General features: G+C 48.6%; 2 protein-coding genes across 4 annotated transcripts; one reads left to right on the top strand and one right to left on the bottom strand.

Moving 5' to 3' along the window:
* Positions 1 to 271: 271 nt before the first annotated feature.
* IL24 (interleukin 24) lies at positions 272 to 6,340 on the top strand. The gene is made up of 5 exons (XM_066261506.1): positions 272 to 446; positions 2,858 to 2,916; positions 4,387 to 4,545; positions 5,002 to 5,076; positions 6,257 to 6,340. The coding sequence occupies exons 1-5, from the start codon at positions 272 to 274 to the stop codon at positions 6,338 to 6,340; spliced, it is 552 nt and encodes a 183-aa protein (XP_066117603.1).
* On the bottom strand, positions 5,516 to 22,633 carry FCMR (Fc mu receptor). 3 transcript variants are annotated; one of them, XM_066261503.1, is made up of 8 exons: positions 22,467 to 22,633; positions 15,051 to 15,386; positions 14,016 to 14,150; positions 12,870 to 13,092; positions 11,335 to 11,465; positions 10,904 to 11,062; positions 10,483 to 10,541; positions 5,516 to 8,386 (listed from the first exon to the last, which is right to left on the bottom strand). In XM_066261503.1, exons 1-8 carry the CDS (start codon positions 22,501 to 22,503, stop codon positions 8,222 to 8,224), a joined length of 1,245 nt encoding a protein of 414 aa, XP_066117600.1. In that variant the 5' UTR covers positions 22,504 to 22,633; the 3' UTR covers positions 5,516 to 8,221. The 3 variants fall into 3 exon arrangements, with proteins under 3 accessions (XP_066117600.1, XP_066117602.1, XP_066117601.1); XM_066261505.1 differs by having other exon boundaries at positions 5,516 to 6,250; XM_066261504.1 differs by having other exon boundaries at positions 14,016 to 14,147.
* Between the last annotated feature and the right edge of the window lie 2,531 nt (positions 22,634 to 25,164).

Genomic DNA, 25,164 nt, shown 5'->3' with positions numbered 1-25,164 from the left:
GAGGGCCATGGTGGGGTGGCCAGATAGCGAGCTAGCGAGACCAGTGGACATGAGATGGGGGGCAGAAAGACCCTCACCCCATGCACTGCACCACACGTTTGCAGTAGTCTGTGAGAACCCATCCTGGTCTCAGGTTTCCTGTCTGTGTGTCCAAGGCTGGCTGGGGCAAGGAGAATTAGTTCTGAATCCACTACTCCTGGGCCAGCGGACCTGCCTCAGTGGGCTCTTCCTTTCTTCCTGCAGGATCCTCCTGGGCCTTCCTTTGGGGCACATGGACTCTCCAATGCAGAAGGCTGCCCTCCCTTGCCTGAGTCTCATCCTGTTTATCTGGAGCCAGGGTCCAGGGGTCCAAGGCCAAGAATTCCAGTTTGGGCCTTGCCTAGTGGAGGGGGTAGTTTTCCAGGAACTGTGGGAGGCCTTCCAGGCTGTGAAGGACATTGTGGTGAGTGAAATGCTGTTCTGGACCCAGCGGTGGGGCGTTACTGTGGGCAGAGGATAATATTTTATGATTATGGAGCCCTTTGTACCTTGCTAATCATTTCACTATAGAATAACTTTGCGAAGTTAGAGGCATCACAAGCCCACATTTCCTTTTGCACATGAGGAAACTGAGGCTCAGAAAGATGTGGTCAGTCTATAGGAAAATAAACACAGCCCAAGAGGCATAAAGAATGGAGCCTATTCGTCTGGGCTTCAGCGGCATCCCAGGCGGACGATGGGGAGTCATGGAAGTCCTTTGAGTCCTGCCTACCGGAGTTTTCGCCCACTGTTTAGCCAGCATCCTGCTAGTCTGTTATCACCTGCTCACACTTTGGCTACAGGTAGAAAGAATGGTTAATACTGAGGTGGGATGGGGCAGCTTGTGTCCTGTGACTGGCTTTCTCCCGGCTTGCAAGTGATCTCATATGTGCCCTCACAAATGCACTCAACTCCTTAAAGGACAATCTAGATCAGTGGGCCCCAACCATTTTTGGGCCAAGGACCAGTTTAATGTCAGATAATATTTTCACGGACTGGCCTTTAGGGTGGGATGGATAAATGCACAAAATAAAATTATGCGACCTGTGTAAAAACTGTGGTATTTTTAAATATAATTGTCGAATTTACAAGACAAGCATCAAAAGTGAGTCTTAGACGGATGTAACAGAGGGAATCTGGTCATTAAAAAAAAAAATAAAACATCGTTCAGACTTAAATATAAATAAAACGAAAATAATGTAAGTTATTTATTCTTTCTCTGCGGCCCGGTACCAAATGGCCCACGGACCGGTACCGGTCTGCGGCCCGGGAGTTGGGGACCACTGATCTAGATGCAAGGCAGGAAGCGAGCTCCATGCGGCAGCCTAGGGAGGGAGAGTGCTGCCCTGGCTATAGCACATCTGTGTGTGATCTAGACATTGAAACCAACCCCTGCAGCATCCGCCCCCAACAGTTTCCTTATTTGCATAATGGGGAAGCAAGACAAAGGAACTGGAAAGCTCCTTCCTCTCAATGATTCTTTGATCCTAAATCCAAGAACTGAAATGAATGAGTGGCTGGGATGCAGGGGAAACTCCCTGGCTGAGAGAAGCAGCAGCCCCACCCTCAGGGAATAAGGAGGTGAAACCATGCTGCTAGTGTTTCTTAAACCAAATAGGGTATTTCGCCCTGTGTCAAATAACCAAGGGAATGAAACATGTCCCTGATCAGAAGTGGATTTAAAGGCAGGCGCACCCTGGGTCCCAACTTCTGAAGGGCCCTGTAAAACCCTAACTTTACACTTTTATCTAAAGACACTGTAAGGCCAGGGGCCACTACCATCGTGGCCATTCACATGCAGGTTCCCGTTAGATTCTGGCAGATGGTAAAGAAACAGTGGAGCCAAAAAAATGATGGGCCATTCCTTTATTCAAGTCTTATACCAGCTGACAAGCAAACACATAGGAAAAACACTTCCCTCTTCATTCATTCAGAGCTCATAAAGCTACTGACACATTATCTGTTTCCACAACCAGGAGAATCTTCTCTTGTTTTTCCTAGAATCAAAGGCCCCACCAGTCTCAAAGCCCCTCATCTCTGGTTCCCCATCTGCCAACATGACTTCTTACTCAGCACCCTCTCTGCACAAAACTAGCTTCTTCCCCTTTTCCTGCCCTCTTGGCTTCTCTCCCTTTCTCTGCCATCCTGGCTTCCCACTCTTCAGTACTCTGCCTTCTCTCTCTTCTCACTCTGCAAAAATGGCTTCTCTCTGCTTCTCCTCCTTCTTCTTCCTTTTAAAACTTTTCTGGAGCCAAAACCTCTCCTCTAGCACACATTAGCATAACACTGACTCTTCCCAAGCAGGAAGGTAATTAGCAATTTCACAGATCACATACCTGGTGCTGCCCAGTGCCATGTTTAGCAAAAAAAAAAGCAAACTCAAAAAACACAAACTTTACAAACTCATTTGCCCAGCAGACACCAAGTTGGGTTTCATATGGGTTATTTGAACATTAATAGTACATAATATGTTTTATTTATTTAAAAATATGATTAACATGTATTTTTATTTTCCCTGTCTCTCTCTTTTTTTAAGGGACCCAATCTTTCCTTCTGTGCCTGGGACCTCAACGGACCTTAATCCGCCTCTGTCCCCGATCAAAGCTTTAAGAATTCTTAAGATTTCCATCTGTCCCTGGGGGCCAAGTTCAGTGATTTTCTGTGGTGGAAACCCTCATCTTCACCCCAAGGGCCAGCTCAGCCTAGCCCTCCTGGGTAACCCTCTGACCTCTGAGATCTCAGACTGGAGAGTTCTGGGGAAGCAGCATGTGTTTGCAAGGTTGCTTTCTATGCTGCCCCCCAACCTGAAGACATCTTTTCTTTCTGTTCCCCAAGCAAGCTCAGGATAACATCACGAGTGTCCAGCTGCTGCGGAGGGAGGTTTTGCAGAACGTCTCGGTAATCAGACCTCCTTGGGGAAGGATGATGGCTGGTCTTCTGTGGGTGGGGGTGAGGGCTCGTCTGGAGAGGCTGATGGCGACTTCACTTCTGTCCCGAGCTGGGCCCACACAGGATGGGGCTGAGCATGAACCAGAAAAGTTAATGCATGGGGCTCATCCAGGACCCGAGCTCTGTGGGCCTGTGTGTCGTGGTGTGGGGCGAGGCAGGGATTAAGGCTCGTAAACATCTGTCTCCATCTAGTCAGAGAGTTGCCATCAGCCTTTTTCTTTGGCGTCTGCTTGGGTCTCTTTGCATTTCCATTCTTCTTTCTCCCCCATTTCTGTCCTCTCATTGCTCATCTAGTCAGTGAACACAGGTCCTGCCCTGCTCCCTGGAGGCACTGAGCTCTCCTCTGGGGCACCGAGGAGCTGGTGTGCTATCCCTGTGCTCAAGGATGCTGTTCTTTTCCTCCTTAATCTTCTCCTTTCCAACCTTTTCCTTGCCAACTCACACCAGGTTCCGGGTGCTTTGCTGGGTCTATTACTTCACAGGGCTATTAGGGAGGTCACGGGATGTAGAAGAAAGAATATTAAGCAGGCCCGGGCTGGGGTGCTCAGTGGGCCAAGCATTGACCTGGCACGCCAACAGTCGTGGGTTCGACCTCGGTCAGGGCACGTACAAGAAACAATCAATGAGTACACAACTGAATGAACAACTAAGTGAAACAACAAGTTGATGCTTCTCTCTCTCATCTCTTTCTCAAATCAATAGAAAAATTTAAAAAAAAAGAATATATATATATTTTTTGTATTTTTCTGAAGCTAGAAATGGGGAGAGACAGACAGACTCCCACATGCGCCCAACAGGGATCCACTCGGCACGCCCACCAGGGGGTGACGCTCTGCCCACCAGGGGGCGATGCTCTGCCCCTCCGGGGCGTCGCTCTGTTGCGACCAGAGCCACTCCAGCGCCTGGGGCAGAGGCCAAGGAGCCATCCCCAGCACCGGGGCCATATTTGCTCCAATGGAGCCTCGCTGCAGGAGGGGAAGAGAGAGACAGAGAGAGGGAAAGGGGGAGGGGTGGAGAAGCAGATGGGCGCTTCTCCTGTGTGCCCTGGCCGGGAATTGAACCTGGGACTTCTGCATGCCAGGCCGACGCTCTACCACTGAGCCAACCGGCCAGGGCCAGAGAAGAATATTAAGCAGATGGGGAGTCCAGAGTCCTGGGAACTATGCCTGTGTCTGCCACTGACTCACTGTGTGACCCTGGGCAAGTCCCTCTCCCTGGGACTGGCTTTGTGGTTCTTCCAGGAAACCAGAGGCACCACTCTCCTGGTGCCGAAGGCTCCTTCAGAGCTAATGTTTGTCAACACCTCCTAGAAGATCCTTGCCTCTTTTGTGTTTACCTTGCTTTGGCAACATGTGGGTTGTTTATCCAGGGCCGGGTGGGCAGAGACCTTGGCTCCGCTGTGACCCAGACCCTCCCCAGGACGCTGAAAGCTGTTACCTCGTCCGTGCCCTGCTGAACTTCTACTTGAATACTGTCTTCAAAAACTACTATCGCCAGGCAGCCGAATTGAGGATCCTCAAGTCATACTCTACTCTGGCCAACAATTTTACTGTCATCCTGTCAAAACTGCAACCCAGGGTGAGTAGAACCAAGCTGGGACTGGGGCCCAGGGAAATGGTGTATTTTATGAGGATTCCCTTCCCTTTATCTGATTCTGGCTTTTAATCCACAATGGGGAGTCGTGGGAAAAAGAGCACAGGCTTTGGACACCAGCAGTTCTGGGTTCAAGTCTAGCTCTGCTTCTAACCAGCTGGTTGACCCTTTGCAAGGTGCTCAACCTCTCTGGACTTTTGTTTTCTTACCTGTAAAGTGGGATGATCATCCTCACCTGGCAAGACTGCTGTGGGAATTAGTGGTGGCCCCGCCACATGGTGGTGTTCAGCACTGGCTCCTTGAATATGTGGATTTAATGCTACTATTCTCTTAGGCAGGCCTGGGGCAGGGAGGAGCTCTGGCTTAAGGAAGGGGTGGGAGGGGTCATGCCTCTGCTCCTACCTGACCCTCACTCAGCTCTAGGTTTTTTCTGTTATCCAGCAGGAAAATGAGGTGTTTTCCATCAGGGAGAGTGCACGCAGGCGGTTTCTGGTGTTCAGGGGAGCGTTTAAACAGGTAATCAAGGCCAACCGCTCAGGGCTTGCCTACTGTCTCAGGAGGATGCCTTAGAGACCTAATGCAAAATGCAATACATTAGTTAGCATTTCCTTTGCATAAGCACCTCAAATTACATACTACATTTTTCTGCCAGTTTTCAAATTAAAATGCTATCATATTTCCCTACAAGATGATTTCAATACTGAGTTCTCTTCCTGTCAGAGAGCTTATGGGCACTTGAGCTGGACAATTAGAGTCAGAAGTGAGGGAGAAAGAAGAAAGACTACCCCTGTAACCCCCCCCCCCCAGAGTATTTCCATTAGGCTCAATGGTCTAGCTTGTGAGAAAAAAAAAATCATGGGAAACTATATTGCCTCTCCTAAATTAAAACAACAAATAAGACCCAAATCTCATCCCCAGCGCCTCCCCCTTGTATAACATATATGATTTTGATCACTTTTTAATTTATTTTTATTTTATTTTATTGTTTTTAAATTTTTATTTATTTATAATTTTTTCAGAGACAGAGCAAGAGTTAGAGAGAGGGATAGATAGGAACAGACGGATAGGAATGGAGAGAGATGAGAAGCATCAATCATCAGTTTTTTGTTGCGACACCTTAGTTGTTCATTGATTGCTTTCTCATATATGCCTTGACCATGAGCCTTCAGCAGACCGAGTAACCCCTTGCTCAAGCCAGCAACCTTGGGTCCAAGCTGGTGAGCTTTTTGCTCACACCAGATGAGCCTGCGCTCAAGCTGGCAACCTTGGGGTCTTGAACCTGGGTCTTTGGCATCCCAGTTTGATGCTCTATCCACTGCGCCACCGCCTGGTCTGGCCTTGATCGCTTTTTTAAAGGAAACAGATACATCAGCCTAAAAATAAAGAGCGAAACACACAAAGGAAAGGGGCCATGGGGCCTCAGCACCCCCATCCGCACAGGGGGCTCAGGAGGTGGACCAGATCCACCCTCACTGGGGTTCTGGGGTTCTTGCGGTCACAGGCTCCAGATGCTTTTTCTTTGCTCCTGACCTGCTGCTACCCACTAGCCCATTGTCCTTCACCCTGAAGCAGGGGGACAAGTTCATCACAGGTCATTCCATGATGCGGGATCAGGCCAGCTCCGGGAGTGGTGGGTCGGAAGGAAGCCTATGCTTGTGGCTAACGTGGCAGATCTTCAACTCTTCTTTCCCTTTAGTTGGACAGAGAAGCAGCTCAGACCAAAGCCTTTGGAGAAGTGGACATTCTACTGACCTGGATGCAGAAATTCTACCAGCTCTAAATGCCTAGACCAGAACACCCTCCTCGCTCTCCATGTCATTTCAAAAGTGTCCCTTCCTGTGATGTTCTCTGGGCACGTCACACCCTTGACCATGGGTCCCATTCTTGGTCCAAGTTTACCCTCAAAGACTTCATTCTTTAAGTGGCCCCAACAACAGTCAGGGAAGTTTCCCTCAGATGCTGTGAACAATCTCTAAAGCCGATTCCTGTATTTATTACAACACTATTTAATTCTTGTCAGTGTTTTAACTGATGTCATATTTATTTGTGAGATTAAGTTCTGTGAAGACACCGGAGACAATGCCCCATGCTTCTCTTTTACCCTTCACGATCCCGGGAACCACGTGGAGGCAGCGGAAGGTGCTCAGTAAATGCCTAATAAACTGGATGTTTTGTCTGTCTTTGAATTGTTGAAGAACAATAAAGAATGCTGGGATATAAAGTTGATTGTTAGAGCGTGGAAATCACAATGTCATGACATTTTCAGGAACAGAGCAGTTTGGTGGGGAAGGGCAACAGTTTGAAATGTAACTGATAAAATATAATGTATTAAATGCCTAACACAAAGCAGGCTCACTAAACATTTCATTTCTTGCCCTTTCTCCCCACCCTACTCCCCCTATCCCTTCCCCTTGGGTGCCCTCCTTTCTGATCCTGCTTGTTCTTCCCTTATCTGCCACTTGAGAGGGTGCCAGGGTCCAGCTGATGTTATTGGCTGTGCCATCATACCGGGATGAATTCTCCAACCTGCGATGACATTCCCTGCTAATGAAATGAAAGGCAAGGAGCTCAAGTCTGGCAGCCATTCCTTTCTATTTCTGGACAAGTGCCCCGCGAGGCTGAGTTGTGTGTCTGGGAAAGATCTTCTTCCTAACAGTGAGACTGGGCAGTTTCTACTCTCAGGCTCTGGATGAGCTTTGTGGGTGACTTCAGTCTAAAGATACAATGTCTGCCTATGCCCTTGCTCAGAAAACTTAACTGTAAAAGTATAGGGAGGAGATGAGGCATCTTTTCCTCCATGACATAAGTGCTACTGCAGAGCAGTTGGCTTTCCGGGCATTCCAGGACACTTGGCTTCCCCACCTTGCTATAATTACTTGGAACTGGCAAAGAGGTAAGATTCATTTCTGAAAGTAGATAGATGTAATCGTTTGGATGGCTAAGATAGAGCAACATTAAGATAAGTGCTAGAGAATGGAAGAAGGATAAAGAGGTGACAAAACAATTTCCAAATGAGGAGAAATGCTAGAGTTAGGGTCCTTATGTGCATCAAGGAAGGGAGACTTAAAGAGAATTTAGGGTCTTAGGGAGATATTGTGGTTCTGCAAATTTAGAATCCTTCGTCACATCAAAATAAATTGCTTTTACCATAGGACACAAGATGAGTAGAGCTCAGTAGTAAGTGCCACCCTTAAGATCAGGCGAAGATGTTGCCAGGGGCATTTCATATCAGACCCCACCCTAACTCGCAGAGCTAAGGCATGCCCTCATAGTACAGTCCAGGGGCCTTCTATTGGTATGAGGCCCAGGACTGGGAAGGGTTCCAGAAACAATAGCTATGCCTATGCTCCAGCCCAATGTCAGATGGTCTAGAGTCAAGGCAGCAAAAACCCTGTGAGCAAAGAGAGGCTGCAGAGCCCACAGCTTGTTGCATGGCTTGGAAAGGAAGGAGGTGGCATCAGGACAAATGCTCTGCATGGCCAGAGCCCACCTGAAAGTCACAGTGTTTGCAAAGGTGTGCAAGAAGAGCGGTGGGGAGTGAGCTATGCCCAGGGCAATCAGACAGGGACAAGACTCAGGATGGGATGTGGGAAGTAATGAGGACTCCAAAAACAGATGGAGCAGGTATCAGAAACCAGCAGACAAACAAGATTCGTTGGCATCAAGGTCTGGGCCCAGGGGGACAGTTGGGGGGAGCCAGGCAGGAGATATTGACGTAGTCATCTGAATCAGTGTCCTCCATCTTGGCAGCAGGCTGGTGGTAGATGCTCATGTATTCACAGCTGGTTTTCAGAGATGGCACATGGGGTAAGGGAGCTTCCGACACCTGGGAACAACCAAGGAAGCGTCACTGGATCCGGGTAGGGTGATTCTGGTATCTCTCCAGGTAGATTCGCACAGCGGGCAAGTGTATGGCTGCTGACTTCCGGAAGGCAAAGACACAACGGTGGGCGAGCTCCACTAAGTGTCCCAGCCCCGGGGATTTTCAGGGTGGCATCTCACCTAAGATAACTGGAAAATACTTAGATCTATTAAGTATGGGCAGGAAATGCTTTCAATGGGGCTCAGACTAAAGTCACGTGGCTAAGCATCAGTCTGAAGGAGACCCAGCTGCCAGAGGATTTCCCCTCGGGGATTAGATGATGTGACTAGTAGAAGAAACAGATTCCTCCTTAGGGAGTTATTCCGAAGCAGCGTGAGTCAGCCCCTGCACCTCTGTAAGGGCTCGGAGAGGCAGTGACGTGGCCTGACAGTGTATTCCAGGAAGGGGCTGGGTGGTGACAGTGAGAAAGGCAGCAGGGGATGCGGGTACAGCAGTGCTCGCTGTACCTGGACAGAAACTTCATAATCATCTACCTTCAGATGGGTCAGTTCCGGGGACAGGGCTGAGTTGTGATCCCAACATGGCACGGTTATTGTAACTTCCACACAAGAAGCTGTGGTCATGATGGGTCACATGTTTAACCACAAGTGCCAAGAACTAGGAGTCCTGCCTCCTGAACACAGTAGCACTCAGTAAGTGCTCACAAAAAGGACGGACCTGTTACTTTTTGTAACTATCTCCCATTGCCTGTTACAGTTTGCCATTTGAGATTAATTTATTTGGCTTAAAAAACTAAAATATTCCTTGTGAAGGCTGAAATATTCAGTCGTTAGTCATATGTACCTTGTTGTGAACTTCTTTCATCAAGATTTTTGTCCTTATTAGTGAGAATGAGAGTTTCAAATATGAAGGAAGGGTAAATAAAATTTGAGCAAGCTACAGGCCCAGGTGAGGGCATGTGTGGACACAACAGTTCAAGAGAAAAGGGTGTGTGTAAGGGTAGAGTGTGTAGAGTGAATGGCACAGCTGGACCTACCTAAGCTATAATGAACCCTCTCTAGGGAGGGGGAGTGACAGCAGACTCAGGAAGCTGGAGGTGACTGTGGCAAGAGCTGTCTAGCCAAAGACTACGCTTCTCAGCCAATGGATGCAAGAAGAGATATGTGAAACTTCAGGATTATTCCTTAAAGAAGCAGCTTTCTTTTTTCCCTCTATGGGCTGGAATATGGCTATCGAGCATTGACCATGGGCCAGGCAAGACTCCAGAGGATGGTGGAGCAAGACAGAAGATATTTTAGTCCCTGGATGACCCAGCTCAGGCCACTTCTTTCTGGCCCCCTGCTATGACTTGGGAGGAAACAGGCTTCCATCTTGTTGGTGCTCTGGTTTTAGGGTCTGTTGCATTAGCTTAATAAGGGGACATTGGCTACACTTAGTTTTTCCTTGTTCCTACGAAAAGAGTGTTTTAGTTACTGTGGGCTACTTTAGAGAATAAAATATTTTTTCTTCTTAATTTGGGAAAACAAAAATGAGTGGATAGTTTAAAGGCTTTTTACCCATGTGCCAATGGCCATGGATAGAAACATGAGCTTCCTATGTCCATTTCTAGATTTCAAGAAGAACCCTCCTCACCCCAGATGTTGAATCCTCTCTCTACATCCTTAGATCTGCCAGGTCTACTGCCTCCAGTGATGGGTAAACTAGCTCCTCTCAGAGAGTTACTGGAAAGTCCTCCCTCCCGTTAAGGTGCAAGTGTGTAGCTTCCACCCCTTTAAAGCCTCCTAGAAATCGAATTTCTTCCACACCAAAGCCCTTCATGTATTGTAGAATTACCATCTATCAGCCTCTACTCAGCATCCATGAAAACGCTTGGTTAAAAGCCAGGTAAATCAGTCTACCACGTTGCTGAGGAGTCCGTCTGCTGACACCAAGAAAGGAGGAAACTGATACAACTTGTTCCCGGACTCCGCCCAGGAACTGCTGGGAAAGCCGGCGCCCTGGAGCGACGCGCGGCTGGAGGAACTGCGCTCCGGCCACGCCCGGCCCCGAGGCAGCCCGGGTTGGTCGCGGCGGCTGGTCAGGGTCCGGGCGGAGCTTACCTGCGGCGGGGCGGGTGGCGCGGACGCTCCGGGGCTCGGGACTGGTGCTTCGCGGTGGCCTAGGGGAACCCGGGGCGGGGTGAGGGCGTGGCAGAGTCCGTCCCCACCCCCGGCCGGGCACAGAGCCCTGGGCACGAGGAGCCGACCCTGCGGCTCTGGCTTTCCTCCTTGCGCTGGGCGCTGGGCACCGGGCTTCGGGCTCACCCTCGGCGTCGTGCTGCTTCTGCTGCCCCAGCTCGCCCGACTGACCGATTGGCCCTGCCACCCTCCACTGACCCGTTCCCACTCCCTCACCCTGTATCCACCCCCTGCTCCCCGGGACCGGCAGCCCTATCCTGCTCACCCGCACCCGTCCCTCCCCTACCCCTGCCCTTGTCCCTGCCCCCGCTCGTCCACTGGCTCACCCACCACCCCTGCTTACTCGCAGCGGGCGTCCCCCGATCGCGCCGAGGACAGACACTGTAGATGTTATTTTGGGAGCGTGGACGCTGTAACACCCGGGGCCGCTGCGACAAGGGCCGCTGGGAGGTCTCCAGCGCGCTCATCCTCACGGCCAGTCGACGGACTCGCCTGGAGAGAGCTTCTCCGCAGAAAGCCCCAGGGAAAGAGGAGAAAGGCTCGATGTGTCAGGCAGTCCTGCCCTCCACCGAACACCACCATAGGGCTCAGGCCGCTCTCCTTGTCGCCCACCCGCTCCCACCCTCCCCATTTCCAGACCATTTCTCCCAATCCCTCCTTACTCATACACCAGGCTGCACATCTAAAGCTCCTGCGCTTCCCCTGGGATCCACAGGGCTACAAATACTCTGAGCTCTTTGGGCGTCTCCCCCTAACCAGCCCGGAACTGCTCACCTTTCCTCCTTTGTATGACCCTTTTCAACACCAGCCCCAGAAATGTCAGCAGGATGAGGCCCAAGCCGGTGGGCAACAGGATGTGAAATCCGTGGTCTTCCATTCCGGACGCTGGGCCATGGTTGAAGGCCCTGAGAAGCAGGAGAGGGAGAGAGCAGAAAAAGTTCAGTAAAGGAGGGAGGTTTAAGGAAGCACTCTTGAGTGTCGATTTTTTGGAGATGGAAGGAATTTGTCCCTTCGTTAACAAAATTTCGACCCCTCCCAACAAAAAGCCTTGTTTCTGGAGTCAGGAAAACTGGGTTCAAATGTTGATTCAGTTTTTTACTGGCTGTGGGATCTTGAGCCAGTTTCCTAACTTCTCAGCCTCAATTCCATAAAGATGAGTCTAGTAAAACCTATTTCACAGACCTGTTTAAAGATGAACCAAATAGTGGATAAAAAAAACTTAATGTACCCAGATCCCCTTCTAGCTTTCTGCCCCTCAGTTTCCTCACAAGATTATTGCAAATATTAAGTGAGTTAGTTTCTTTTAATTGGAAAAGAGGAAGTTTTTCTCATGGTGACCTCTCTGCCTAGAAGGTCTTCTCTCCATTCTCTCCACATATTCAAATCTTACTTTTCACCAAGGGGCAGTGAATAAGTCCTCTTTTCTTCCCTAATCATGGTAAACAAAAATCACTTTCCCCCCTCTGTCCCCATTTCTTGTGTTCATAGCAGTTACAACCCTTGTCACAGTCAGACTTTAGTTAATAAGATAAGACCTATATAGTGTATGTCTTTGTTTTCCTACATCTTTAGGACGTAAACAATGCCTGGCCCATAGTAAGAAAATGTTGATTGAATTGACCTGAATTCCTCACTAGTAGACTGTTGCAGTTTTCTGAACTAATAATCAGGAATCCTGGTTCTGTTTGAAGTCACTTAGTTCTCATGGTTTCAGGTTCCTCATCTATAAAACTCAAATAATGTTGAAGGTTCCTTTTCTCACTAACATACTTATCTTTGTTTAGGTAAAAATAATTCCAATTATTGTAGTTTTTCCTTGGCGGTTTTTCTAATGCTGCCCCCTAGTGGTCCATTGCAGCACTTTCCTGGAGTGCGTCCAACCTTTGCACTAGTGCTGTCCAATAGAAATATGAGTCACATATGTAATTTTAAATTTCCTAATAGCCACATTGGAAAAGTAAAAGGAAACACGTGAATGTAATTATAATACTTAATAGTATAGTATTTAATTTTATTCTCATTTAGTTTTTCCCCATCAAAACAGATCTGAATGAATGCTGAGTGACGGAAAATTTTGGAGTCTGGCTTCTACGGTATCACCTGCTGGGGCATTGACAAATATATTCATGTTAAGGGCACTAATGAGTTAATGTACTATACTCACTGGTAGTTTATTTCACAGTGGCCTTCTAGAGACAAAGCCAAGAGAGTCCCGGTTGGTATACATTTCGGGAAGATTCAGCGGATCTCCTAACTCCAGACGATTTTGCCTGGTTTCTAGTCCATCCTGGGTGGTGAAGGCCTCTTACCTCTGCCTATGAAGCCTGGTTTGATGATTGTAGCTGGCTGTCTGGGGCCTGAGCAGCCCCTCGGGTGCTGAGGTCTTTGAGTCTGTGCTGGGTTGCACGAGGGTTGTGGGCTGGGCAGGTATTATTGAAGATGATCTGGAGACTCGAGGGTGGTGGGTGATTGGGGTGGTGGCAGAGGAGTGGTGGGTTGGAGGAGCCTCTGTCCTCGGAGTTGGCTGGATTACTGTAGGAGATGGCAGAAAAGAGGTGGCCTTCCATACATACCCTCTCATCTCCAGCAGATCTGGGCCATCATCTTTTTTCCTGAACACACTCCTGTCTTTCACCTAGACTACCTTTGTTTCTGCACTCCGCATGGCCTAAAATGCCTTCTTAGCATGCCATCTACACCTAGTAAATTCTACTCATATTGCTTCAAACACCGTGTTCTCCAGGAAGCCTTCCCCGACTTCCCAGGCAGAACAGCTTGCCCTCCTCTAAGCATGGAGAAAACCTTGTTTGTAGTTCAATTCCCCTCTGCCATCAGTTTGTCTATTATCCCCCATACCACACCTATCAGTCACAACCTGGGGTGCACGATGTGCCCAGTTACATTATCCCTCTTGGCACTCAGCAGGATCCTCTAGTGACACAATGTTCAATGAATATATCTCCCTCACAGGGTAGATGTGAGGATATAATGGGAATATTGCGTGTCAAATTGTCTTTAAAACAGGAAAATGCTATATAAATGTAAAGGTGTCGTTAGTATAATCATTATTTTTTTTTCACTGCAAAATGGAGTTGTTAAAATCACTGTATGCCAGCAAGTGGAAGACAGCCCTATGGACAGCAGGAATCATAATGAACTCCAGCTGGGAATCGTCTGCCCAATTTTGGTTTCCTCGGTCATTCATAAAAGAGTTAGATTTTATGAATGGAGCACAAATTTCATTACTTGTGGTGCCACCTAGTGGTGATGTAAGTTCCGCAACTAGCGCTGAGTGTCCAGGCTATTGGCTGGGCTTGAAGGACATACAAGAAATACACGTCTGCGACTCAGCTCTGCTCTTCCAATCACTGTATGAACCGAACACAACCCCCCTCCATTTTCACAATGCCATATCACCCCCTCCGCCTCTCCTACCGTAGCTTTGGGGAACTGACCTTTGGATGTGAATTCGAAGGAACTGGCATGAGCAAGGTTCTGGAGCCAAGGGGGCATTTGCTTGTGTAGAAACCTCTGAAACCATGTTGGAAGCTCAGATACTGGCTCCTCTTCCCAGAATGACTCATACTCTACTGGAAGCAAGAGGAATATACTGGTGAGCTTGGGAGGAGATCGAGTCCTGGAGAAGGGACTGTGGCATGAGCTGAAGTTGACTTAGCCAGGGTGGATGGCAGTGAGGGGATGAGGAGAGGGTCCGCTCAGAGAAGCAGAATGAGAACGGGGCTGAAGGCTTCCCTGAAAGAAAAACTTTGCCTAAGCCAGTTCACAGGTCCTGTAAAGCCATCAGTGGCCACTAGGTTCCTAGGCTGTTAAATTAGTGCTGCAGCCTGACCTGTGGTGGCACAGTGGATAAAGCATCGATCTGGAATGCTGAGGTTGCTGGTTCAAAACCCTGGGCTTGCCTGGTCAAGGCACATATGGGAGTTGATGCTTCCTGCTCCTCCCCCCCTTCTCTCTCTCTCTCTCTCCCCCCTCTAAAAAAATGAATAAATAAATAAAAATAATTAAAAAAAATTAGTGCTGCATATGTGTGAGGAAGCTGGTGGAGACAAGGAGAAAGGCTGGACTCCGCAGAAATACGGAAAGGGTCAGATCAGAAAGCAGTAAGTTTGGCCTACAAATGTGGCTTGAGAAATGACTGTTTTTCCTTTATATTTATCCCTGCTATTTCTCATGGGAAAATGAAGTCCCTTTGCTTCCAATTTTCTCCAGCCTCAGAACTTCTCCTTAATCTCACCCCCACCCCTCCTGCCCCCACACACCCCACCTGCCCTAGGTAGGATGAATACACACAGCACAAGGAGAGCACCTAATCTGTTTGGATGGGAAATTCTGTGGATCATGAATTTAGTTGACTCCAGTTATTATTGTTGAACAGGTTAGTATGGCAACAGCATAGGACTCTGGGGGACTGCCTTCCGGAGTGGAAATGTCTTCTGGGTGAGCTGAGCCTCACCAGGTTGGGTACCTACCGCTGTGGACATCCAGGGTGACTTTCTGGGTCTTGCCTTGGTCTGTGTTCTGACCTGTCCCACAGGCATAGACTCCGCGGTCACTCTCGGTCAGCTCTTTCACCTCCACTAGGAACAGATTCTGGTCTGGACACAGCTCCAGGGTGACTCGGCGCTTGTATTCATTCTTAATAAACTTCTTGTTGGACACCACGGTGATGCATGCTTCAGACCCGGCCATCTCCCGGCACAGATACACCCTCACGAACGTTTTAGGAAGTGGACACGCAATGGTAATAGATCCGCCCAGCAGCCCCTCCAGCTTGACTTCTGGGAGCATCCTCAGAGCTCCAGATACTGCAGGGAGAGGGGTTAATGTCTAGGAGGCCTGATCCCCTGCCATCCTCCCCTAACTCCAGCCCTCTTTCCAGTCCAGGCCCCAACGCAGCCGCATGCTCACCCCTCGAATACCCCACCCTCATTATCAGCCCAAGCCTGAGCCAGCCCCCAGCCTCAGTCCTATCCTGGTTTCTAGCCCTAGCCTCATCCCCAGCCTCTTCCCATGCCCACTCTTATTTCCATCCTCAGCCCAACCCTGTGTTCATTTCTGTGCCCAGACTGCATCTCAGCCACGCTTCTCCCCAGCCCCAGCCTGAGCATAACCCTCAGCCTCATCGGCAAACCCATACCCATGAGGGTCCAGATACCTTCCCTCCCCCCAAGAATATACTTAAAACTATTTTTCCACTCCAAGGAGAGAGAATGTTCTGCGGTAACCCCGAAAAGCACATACCCTCTAGCTGACTTTAGTATGCTGTTGGAAGCTATGGTACAGTTTTGCTGCAATAGGGTGGTTTTTTTTTTTTTAGTCTAGTTGTGTTTTGTTCAGATCCATTCAGCCAAAACAACCATTCACACCCAATTTTGTTTGCTAAATCATTCAATAAGCATTTATTGAATGCCTTTCATGAGACAGTAAGATAGTTGGCATTCCTCCCCTCACAGAAGGAATCATTTAGTGGGTGAGGCAGATGGACAGCCACTACAGCACAGTGTCATAGATCCCTGGAAGAGACACAGAGACACACAGTATTCCTTGGAAGCTTCAGGCAGGGGCACCTAATCTAGGGGCACTTGTTGCAGAGGGATGGTGTAGTCTGCGGAAGGCTTTCTGGAAGAAGTGCTATCTCAGGTTATGACCTGAAGGACTGGGTGTGGAGGAAACTGAGGAATAATGATTGCCTTCACTGCAGTAAGGACACAGAGGGAAAGCAAGGCTGTGTGTGTGCATGTCTGCACAAGTGTGCATTGTGTGTGCATTAGGGAGGTTGTGGAGCAGGGAGGGACAAAAGAAGTGGTTCATGAATCTCTGACGTCAAAAGCTGTGCTCTGGCTTGACCAGGCGGTGGCGCAGTAGATAGAGCGTCAGACCGGGATGTGGAAGGACCCAGGTTCAAGCTCCGAGGTTGCCAGCTTGAGCGCAGGCTCAACTGGTTTGAGCAAAGCTCACCAGCTTGGACCCAATGTCACTGCTCGAGTAAGGGGTTACTCGGTCTGCTGAACGCCCACGGTCAAGGCACATATGAGAAAGCAATCAATGAACAACTAAGGTGTCGCAACAAAAAACTAATGATTGATGCTTCTCATCTCTCCATTCCTGTCTGTCTGTCCCTGTTTATCCCTCTCTTTCTGTAAAAAAAAAAAAAAAGCAAAAAAAAAAAAAAAAAGCTGTGCTCTGGCTGAAGAAAGCAGGCCCAACACGGTTGAGTCAGCTAGAGAGGAAGGCATGGCCAGGTGTGGTTAGTTGTCAACTAAGGGGGTACAATTAGTGCCTGCATATTTCTGGGACATGGGTTCCTAGGGTGACATGTGTGTGTTGAGGTGGGGCTGGAGACTTGAATAGAGGAGGAGAGATGCTTCAGCAATGAGAACAGCCCCCATAAAGGCTGGGATATGAGAGAAAACACAGCATGTTCGTGGGGTTAAGAGAAGTTCACAAACTTCCTGAAAGCCATCCACAGACCACATGTTAAGAATAGCTCTTGGAAGTTTGGTAAAATGAGGAGACTCAAGGAAAGAAGTGGGGTGTGCGGCTTCTGGATGAGCAGAGAGACCCAAGGAAGACGTTCAAGGAGAGGGAAGGACACAGAAACATGTAAAGAGGTAGAAACAGCCGTGGGGACGTGAGATGTGGGCGAGGAGCCTGGAGAGGGGCTGGAGGGGCATGTCCAGGAGCATGTCATTGTCTAGAAGTACAGCTGCTGTAACATGGCAGAGCCAGGCCGGACAGTCAGATCCATAAGTTCTAACCCTTACACAAGGAACCCAACACTACTATAAATCCCCTGGGAACTGAGACGTGTGCGGTAGTTCTGTGACTAGAATGTGGCAATGGAAGGGTGACCTATGCCAAGGACAACGACCCAGTCAAGGGGTGGGGACATCACCCTGTGTCCAGATGGCCTACATCCTCATGTAAATCTCAGAACCTGAGAGTAAGCATGTGAAAGTTTTTGGACCAACTCAGCCACAAATGGATGTGAATATTGCTTTCTCAAGAGCAAGATGCTATAAAATGGTCAGGTGAGTGGCAGAGCAGCGAGGGCTCATCCCCTAGGCAGACTCCCCCCATCCCCCCCAGTGGCCTCTCTCCACTCAGGGATGAGCTTCTGGTAAACCCCTGGCTTGTCCAGATCCTCTGCTACAGGCTACATGTTTGTGTCCTTCCAAAACACCCAACATGAGGCTGTTAGGTAGTGGGGCCTTTGGGAGGTGATTAGGATTAGATGACATCATGAAGGTGGAGCCCTCATAATGGGATTAGTATCCACATTCTTTCCATACATACAAAAAGAGGTCACATAAACACGCAGGGAGATGGTAGCCGTGTGCCAGCCAGGAAGAGGGCATCTGCTGGCACCTTGATCTTGGATACCTAGTTTCCTGATCTGTGAGAAAGAAACATCTGTTGTTTAAAGCATGCATTCTATGGCATTTTATTATAGCAGCCTGAGCTGACAAAGACATCCTCATTGTGCAAATGCTGGATGGATAAAGCACAAGCAAAGCTGCTGGGTACACTGAACACTGGCCTCAAGGAAGCACTAGTTGGCAAGATGGAAATGACTGGGACCCAGCTCTCCTTAGAGTTCATAGTAGCTTCTAACGTACATCCCAGGCTTAGAAAAGCAGATTTCCCTAACAGAGGAAAGATAGGTATAACTTCCTGGTTTAGAATTTATGCCCAGTGTGCTAAGATTCATGTGGGCGGAACTTGCTAGGATGCAGCTGACCTTGTCCTACCCTTAGGCATGGCGATTGCATCGGTCTGGGTTGGGGCCTAGGTATCTGCATTGTAAATAAGCATTCCAGGTGCCCTTAAAATTTTGTAATTCTGGGCTATAACTACATTTTCAAATGATTCTGGGAAGAAAGGGAGGAATAAAAGAAGCGATATAAAGGAACCAAGGTGTTTAATGGTATTTTAGGCAAGGTCTTAGGTGACATTAATCTATCATTTGGTGAATTAATTTACAGTGGTGCTCAGGGGAGGAAGGGATATATGCAATTTCAAAAGTCACCAATAACATAATTAGCTATAAATAGATGTTTGAAACATAGAAAAAGTACAATTTCCACAATGCAAAATCAGGTAAAGAGTCCCATGGCCTTGGCTGGTGACAGTTCTTGGGAGATAGGTTCTAGGTTCCATACGGCGATGATATTCTAGGAGAGAGTGGTGATGGGGACCCTACAACTCAAGTCATAGCAGAAACCCTGGAAGAAGGAGCTATTCTGAGACTTTTAATGTTTATCAGATGGAGCATGGATTTTTTAAAAGGTGAGAAACATCCAACTTGAATTTCCTCTTCTGCATACACTAGCCTCTGTGTGTCCAGACCTATTGTCTGCCTTTTGTCCCTTTGTAACGAATGGAAAGTCCACCCTTCCTCTCAGAAGCCAGTGCCTTCACTGTATCCTGAGTTTGCCCTGCTCACCTTTCTTTCCTGTCTCATTGCTTTTTCCTCTCCCCTCACTGCTGTGGCTCACACGCATGCGCCACCATGCCTGCAGGGAAAACCCCTCAGCTGGCTTCTGCCTCCCCTTCAGCCACCGCCCCTCTCTGTTCCCTTTCTCAAACGAGTCATCAAAATCACTGGATCCACCTCCACGCCTCCCAATTCCTCTTCTATGTTCACCTGTCAGAAGTTTGTCTCCAACATTCCACTGAAACTGCACTCATCGAGGCCACCCAAGTGGTCCTTGTTGCCATGTCACTTCTTGTCCTCATTTTGCTCACTCGCCCTCTTGGCAGCATGTGATAAAACTGAGCCCTTGAAACACTTTCTTCTCATGGCCTCCTGACACCACACACTCAGTGGATGGCCTCCTGACACCACACACTCTGTGGATGGCCTCCTGACACCACACACTCAGTGGATGGCCTCCTGACATCACACACTCTGTGGATGGCCTCCTGACACCACACACTCAGTGGATGGCCTCCTGACACCACACACTCAGTGGATGGCCTCCTGACACCACACACTCAGTGGCTGTGCCTTGTCAGTCTCCTCGCTTGCTTCTCCTTCCCCATGCACCTCCCAGTGTTGGGCACCCGCAGGGCTTTGTGCTTGGGCCTGTTCCTCTCTGTCCCCCCTCACTCCCCCCACACTAGCTGATTTACTTCCATGGCTTTTAATGCGAACTCTATACAGAGTTCACACAAACATGTAGCTCCAGCCTTGTCTTTACCTCTGAGCTCCAGACTTACTGATATCTACACCTGGACTCTATTTGAATATCTAATGTGTTTCAAACTTAAAACGGCAAAAAACAAAACAAAACGAAACAAAAACACCCCTTGGTTTCTCTTCTAAAACCCATTCCTTCACAAGCTCTTCCCATCCCCATCCCAGAAAATTGCCCCAACATCCATCCAACTGCTGAAGCCCCAAACTCATCCCCATATGAAAGAATCAAGAACAAATTATAGGTGTGCGTGTGTGTGTGTGTGTGTGTGGTCACAACATCTAGTTATGTAAGTATGTGTGTATTATTATTATTATTATTATGAGTCGAGGTAAAAAAGGTTTGACAGTCTACACTATATGAGACTGCCTTGTTCATTACACAGCACCACCTAAGGCTCCAGGCAGTGTGGGCTATAGCTTGGGTTTCACGCATTGGGCTCTGGGGACCAGAACCAGCCCAACATTTGCAGGAACTGGGGTGTGAATACAAATAAAGGCCCCGAAATCATATGTCTAACTATTTTAAAGCTATAGCTCAAGTTAATAAACTGTAAAATAAAGTATGTTCTATCCCCCATCTTAACAAATTCACATACTCCTTGGATGTTCAGAGCTATGAAGGAGAGAAAGGCTCCGAGTTCCCTGCCTCAGCCTCTGGCTTTCCTCCCTTCTTTTCTCATTCCTGGCTCCTCCCAATGTCACAGGGTCTTGGTGTATACATGATGAATTCCCCAGCTTACAGGTACAAGCTCCATCTATCTCCCTCTCAAACAGCCACCTGTGCTCAATAGGCCAACGAGTCACCTTAGGATACAAGGCCCAGGGTAGAGGTTTACATAGTCATTGAAAGTGGGCCTGGAGACATTTGGACAGAGACCTCGAGGTCTAGAAGAGGGGGTATGGGCATGGGCTGGGAGTGGCCACATCCCCTTGGGCCTGTGAGCTCCTCACCCTGTGAGCATAGGCACAGACTGAGAAGGACCAGGCTCAGAGCCTGGACTCCTGGCTTAGCTAGAATCACAGGACTGCTTAGGCCAGATGGCTGTGGTACCACTTAGGTGTCCTTCACTTCTAGAGACCTCCACTGTCACCCACCCCTCTCCCCTCTGAGGCCTGAGTTTAATTGTACTCACATTGTGCTCACATATGTCCTACTACCTCTCACCGAGCCTGACACTTCAGTAAACTTTGTTCCCTTGGGCTTTTAGGGTTTTTCAATCTTTAATTTGACAAGCATTTGACTTTCTTCCATATTCAAGCCATCACAAAGAAAGCAAGTATGAATAAAAATCCACTTTGACCCTTAAGGCGATTACCACTTAATCAATAAAATGAGGTAGACAACGCCTCAAATCAGAGTACAAGGCAGAATGGGACCAGCTATTGGGGTTCGGAAGAGGGGGCTCTGGAAAGTATATGAGAAGGAGATGATGGCCGAGATTAGCTTTGAAGGAGCCACAGAAAGTGGAGGTGAAGGAAGAATGTTCCTGGCAGAAGAAATGACACGAGCAAGGGTTGGTGGCGTGAAGACTAGCACATGTTCGAGGAGAAGCCCTGTTTAGCTGGAGGTTAGGGATGGGCAGAGGGGTGTGATAAGCTCAGAGGTAAGAGAAGCACAGGGAGAGGTTTGTGTTTAATCACTAGGCAGTGGGAAGGCCCATTCTGTGATTAGGGTCAAGCTTTTTGGAAAATTAATCTGGAACTATAGGCAGGTCAAATTGGAGAAAGTGGGAAAGGTAGGTAAGGTATGACTATGAGTTTCTTTTCTTTTCCATTCCCTCTGTTTTCTCTCCAGTAGAGGCTGTCATTGCTTCTCAGCCTGGAAAATGAAAATCAAGAAGTATATGAATTGGCCATTGATTAGATCAAAGTTATGGGGGCATATGGTTCAGGTGGTGGCCAGTAGAAATTTAAAGTAAGGTGTTAGGCATGCTGCATTTCAGATCTGGGTGTGATATTGAAGTGTGCGTGCCCAGGAGACAGCTGTAAACTGGGACAGGGAGCCCGGGATGGAAGAGAGCTACAGAAGGGATTGGGAGTCGTCATCTAGAGTTGAAAGTTGAAAATCATCCGACCTGTGGTGGCGCAGTGGATAAAGCGTTGACCTGGAATGCTGAGGTTACCGGTTCAAAACCCTGGGCTTGCCTGGTCAAGGCATATATGGAGTTGATGCTTCCTGCTCCTCCCCCCTTTCTCTCTCTCTCTCTCTCTCTCTCTCACTCTAACTCTCTCTCCTCTCTAAAATGAATAAATAAATAAATAAAATTAAAAAAAAAACACTAAGCTAGGAAAAAAAAAAAAAAAAAAAGAAAGTTGAAAATCAGGTGTGGAAAAGATCCAAAGAAAGAGAATGAAAAGGTAAGAAGAAAGAACTTTGGTGGCACTTGCTTTAAGAGACCCTATTAATAGGCTATGTGTCTGGGAGAGGTGACACCTTCAGCCATTAGGGGTCAATCTGTGAGCCGAACAGGAGATGTGCTTGGAGTGGAGAGAGGGGCACTAGCAGGGAGTGGGGGGGGGGGTCTCCAGTGCCTCATGTGGCCTCTATCCATGTCCCACCCTAGGAACTAGTTGGCAACTAAATCTGTCCAGATACATCAGAGCTGGAGATGCCAGCCATTCCCCTACCTGTGGCCAATTCAAACCGCATAAGACCTGTGAGCTCCTTCCCCACAGCACTTACCTGGCAGGAAGTAAAGTAGCCAAAGCCAGAGGTCCATGGCTCCTTCCAGAGTGAGGTCCCATCCAAGAGCCCCTGGAGAGGGGGACAGAGACCCACTGCTCACCCAGGAACCTGTCACAATCTGGAGTTTGAAAGAAATTTCCGGCCCATGTGAGGATCAAGGCTTGAAAATGAGGAAATGACAGCCCCTCATATGTGCTTGCTAGTTTTAGACCAAAAAAGAAAACCTCAGCAAACCACAGCGGAAGTCAGGAGTTGAGAAAACATGTTGTGCTGAACGAGGATAGAGCACCAGGGTGCAGAGGGCTTCTAGGCAGATCCTACAGACTATTAAAAACTACCAGAGGTGACGTTTCTTTGTCCTGGGCACTTTTTCCTGGAGGGGCCGCCCATGCTTTATGTGTATTCATTGATGGCTTAGCCAGAGTCCTTTGACTTTTTTTCTTTGTCTTCAGGATAATAGAGCCTCATCACTATTTCTTTCTTTCTTTTCTTTTTTTTGCATCTGAGCAAGGCTTTGTGGACAGAAGCCTGGGCCTGAGTCAGAGTGCTGGTTATAGCTCTTGAGTTCATTTAACAAATATATATATATATATATATATATATATATATATATATATATATATGAAATTTGAGCCTGGATTTCTTGATCTAGGAATGAAGGTGGGACTAGGTGGTCCCTGGCATTCCCTCCTACAAAACATTGTTCCTACGACCTTCACCTCAGATCAGCCTCCCTTCATCTCTCCTAACCATCTCCCTCAAGTGCTGCCCTCTGGCAGGGGCCAGCACCCCTGTGACCACAGGGACAATGCCAGGAGAGGGTGTGATAGGTCAGACAGATCTGCCTGAAGTCACAGCAGGTAGTACAGCTATCCCTTCAGGCCCTCAGGGGTCCAAGGGCACAGCTCAGTGACTGACGGAGAAGAGAGAGACTCCGTGGCAATCAGCCGTGAGGCTCATGGAAAGAGCTGTGGGTCCCATTCAGAAGTCCTGGGTTCAAGTTCCATTTTGGCATGTTCTAGCTTTGAGCCTCAGTTTTCTCATCGATAAAACAGGGATGGCCCTGCCCTGACCACCTCACATGGCAGAAACCATGCTCATGGAAGAGCTTTAAGAGCCCTTTAGTATGGAGATGTGTGGGGCTGCCACTTATCAGAGAACCAGGGCTTCATTCCTAGATGTTACATCCTAGGTGTGTTCCCAGGGCCACACTCCCAAGCGTTGTTGCCTCCTGTGCCCACGGGGGACTCAGGCTTCTTCCCACCTCCTTCCGGGAGGAGGTGGCTAACAGCCTGCGGGCTCCTCAGTGGTCCTGTGCACACTGCTCCCACTGGCCCCCAACACCAGATTTGTCACATGCTCTCCAGAACACAAAACAATGACATCCGCAGTGGAAGTCGAGTGTGAGGCTCAGCACAGGTGCAGAGGAAGCGCGCGGGGGCGGGCAGCCTGCCCTGCCCATCCTCTCCGTGTCTCCACTGACCCAGAGCAGCTGTCCGCATGACTCCCTCTGACCACGCTGGGCCAACGTGGCACTGAGCAGCCCCGGGTCCTGGGTAGAGTGAATGACTGCCAGGGGTCTTGGGTCCCCTCAGCCTCCACTCTTCCCGACTTTGAGGGCGCTGCCCCGTGCCCCCCAGCTGCCACACAGCTGGGCGCTAGGCCTGGGATTACCTTGGAGAGAGAAAACCAATGAATGAATGTATCCTGGGGGTGACTGTGGGCAAGGGAGCATGTGAGTGTGAATGCATAGTGTGTGACATGTAAGAGATGAGTGGTAAATAACAGGGATATGTGAGTGTGTGATATACGTCGTGTGTGACAGAGTGAAGAGTGGGGTGGAAATATGTTAGTTGTGAAAGGCTAGTGTGTAAACGTGTGATGTATGGCATAGTGATGTGTGTGCGTGGTGTGTGAGTATGTGACATGTGGCTGATTGTGTGTGTGTTGTGTAATTTGTGAATATATGTTGTGTGGTTGTGAATGTGTGATGTGTGAACATGTGGTGTGTGAAAATAAGGGGTTGGCTTCACGTGGCTAGGACTGGCCAGGAGGTGCTGGGGGTATGTGATCAGTGGGTAGAGGAAATGTTCACATCATGTGTGGTCCGAATAAAACCCTCAGAAACATCACACTGGGTTAAGAGCAAGAATCAGAGGACTGAGGGCTGCCGGGCAAGAAGTGAATGTTTGGAGTCTGAGTGTTCAAAACTGCCAGATGTTGGCCTGTCCACCCTCTGCCTCCAGATGCTGCCCCAGCGTCTCAGGGTCAGGTTGACCCTTCCCAAGGGAAGGCTGACCCCTGGCTAAATTGCAAAGTGGGAAAAGTTTACCATTCTTATTCTCTCCCCTCTCTTATTTGTCCCCCATCTAAATTTCATTTCTCCTTCCCGACTCGAGGGCTGCTGTATTGCCCTGGTGCTGCTACTCTCAGGAGAAGTTCTGATAAGCTGAAGCTGATGGAAGGGGCTCAATGGCCAGACATCCTCTAAAAATGTTGCTTGTCAGAAGGGATGAACCCCATGGAACAATTCAGAGCCTGATGACAGGTAGGGGGAGGCAACAAATAATACCAAATACACTGGGAATTGTAATAAGGCCACTGGGCAGATTTAATCTTTGTAACAATTTGGGAGTTATAACCTCCTTGTGTTAAAGAAGGGATAAAGAGAATATTCCTCATGAGGTCATTGTGA

The sequence above is a fragment of the Saccopteryx bilineata genome, chromosome 2 (genome assembly GCF_036850765.1).
Source record: "Saccopteryx bilineata isolate mSacBil1 chromosome 2, mSacBil1_pri_phased_curated, whole genome shotgun sequence".
In the NCBI taxonomy this organism is placed as follows: domain Eukaryota; kingdom Metazoa; phylum Chordata; class Mammalia; order Chiroptera; family Emballonuridae; genus Saccopteryx; species Saccopteryx bilineata.
Note: the sequence above shows the minus strand (reverse complement) of the source record. Positions and strands in the feature narration are given on the sequence as shown.

What these genes read in the sequence shown, in the direction of transcription:
- IL24 (XM_066261506.1), top strand. Translation starts at nt 272, where the DNA reads ATGGACTCTCCAATGCAGAAGGCTGCCCTCCCTTGCCTGAGTCTCATC. An exon ending in AGGTTTTGCAGAACGTCTCG is followed by an intron (nt 2,917 to 4,386) that starts GTAATCAGACCT and finishes GACCCTCCCCAG; the next exon opens with GACGCTGAAAGCTGTTACCT. An exon ending in TCAGGGGAGCGTTTAAACAG is followed by an intron (nt 5,077 to 6,256) that starts GTAATCAAGGCC and finishes CTTTCCCTTTAG; the next exon opens with TTGGACAGAGAAGCAGCTCA.
- FCMR (XM_066261503.1), bottom strand. Translation starts at nt 22,503, where the DNA reads ATGGACCTCTGGCTTTGGCTACTTTACTTCCTGCCAG. An exon ending in GCTACTTTACTTCCTGCCAG is followed by an intron (nt 15,387 to 22,466) that starts GTAAGTGCTGTG and finishes CTCTCCCTGCAG; the next exon opens with TATCTGGAGCTCTGAGGATG. An exon ending in GGTCATACAAAGGAGGAAAG is followed by an intron (nt 11,063 to 11,334) that starts GTGAGCAGTTCC and finishes TCTGCGGAGAAG; the next exon opens with CTCTCTCCAGGCGAGTCCGT.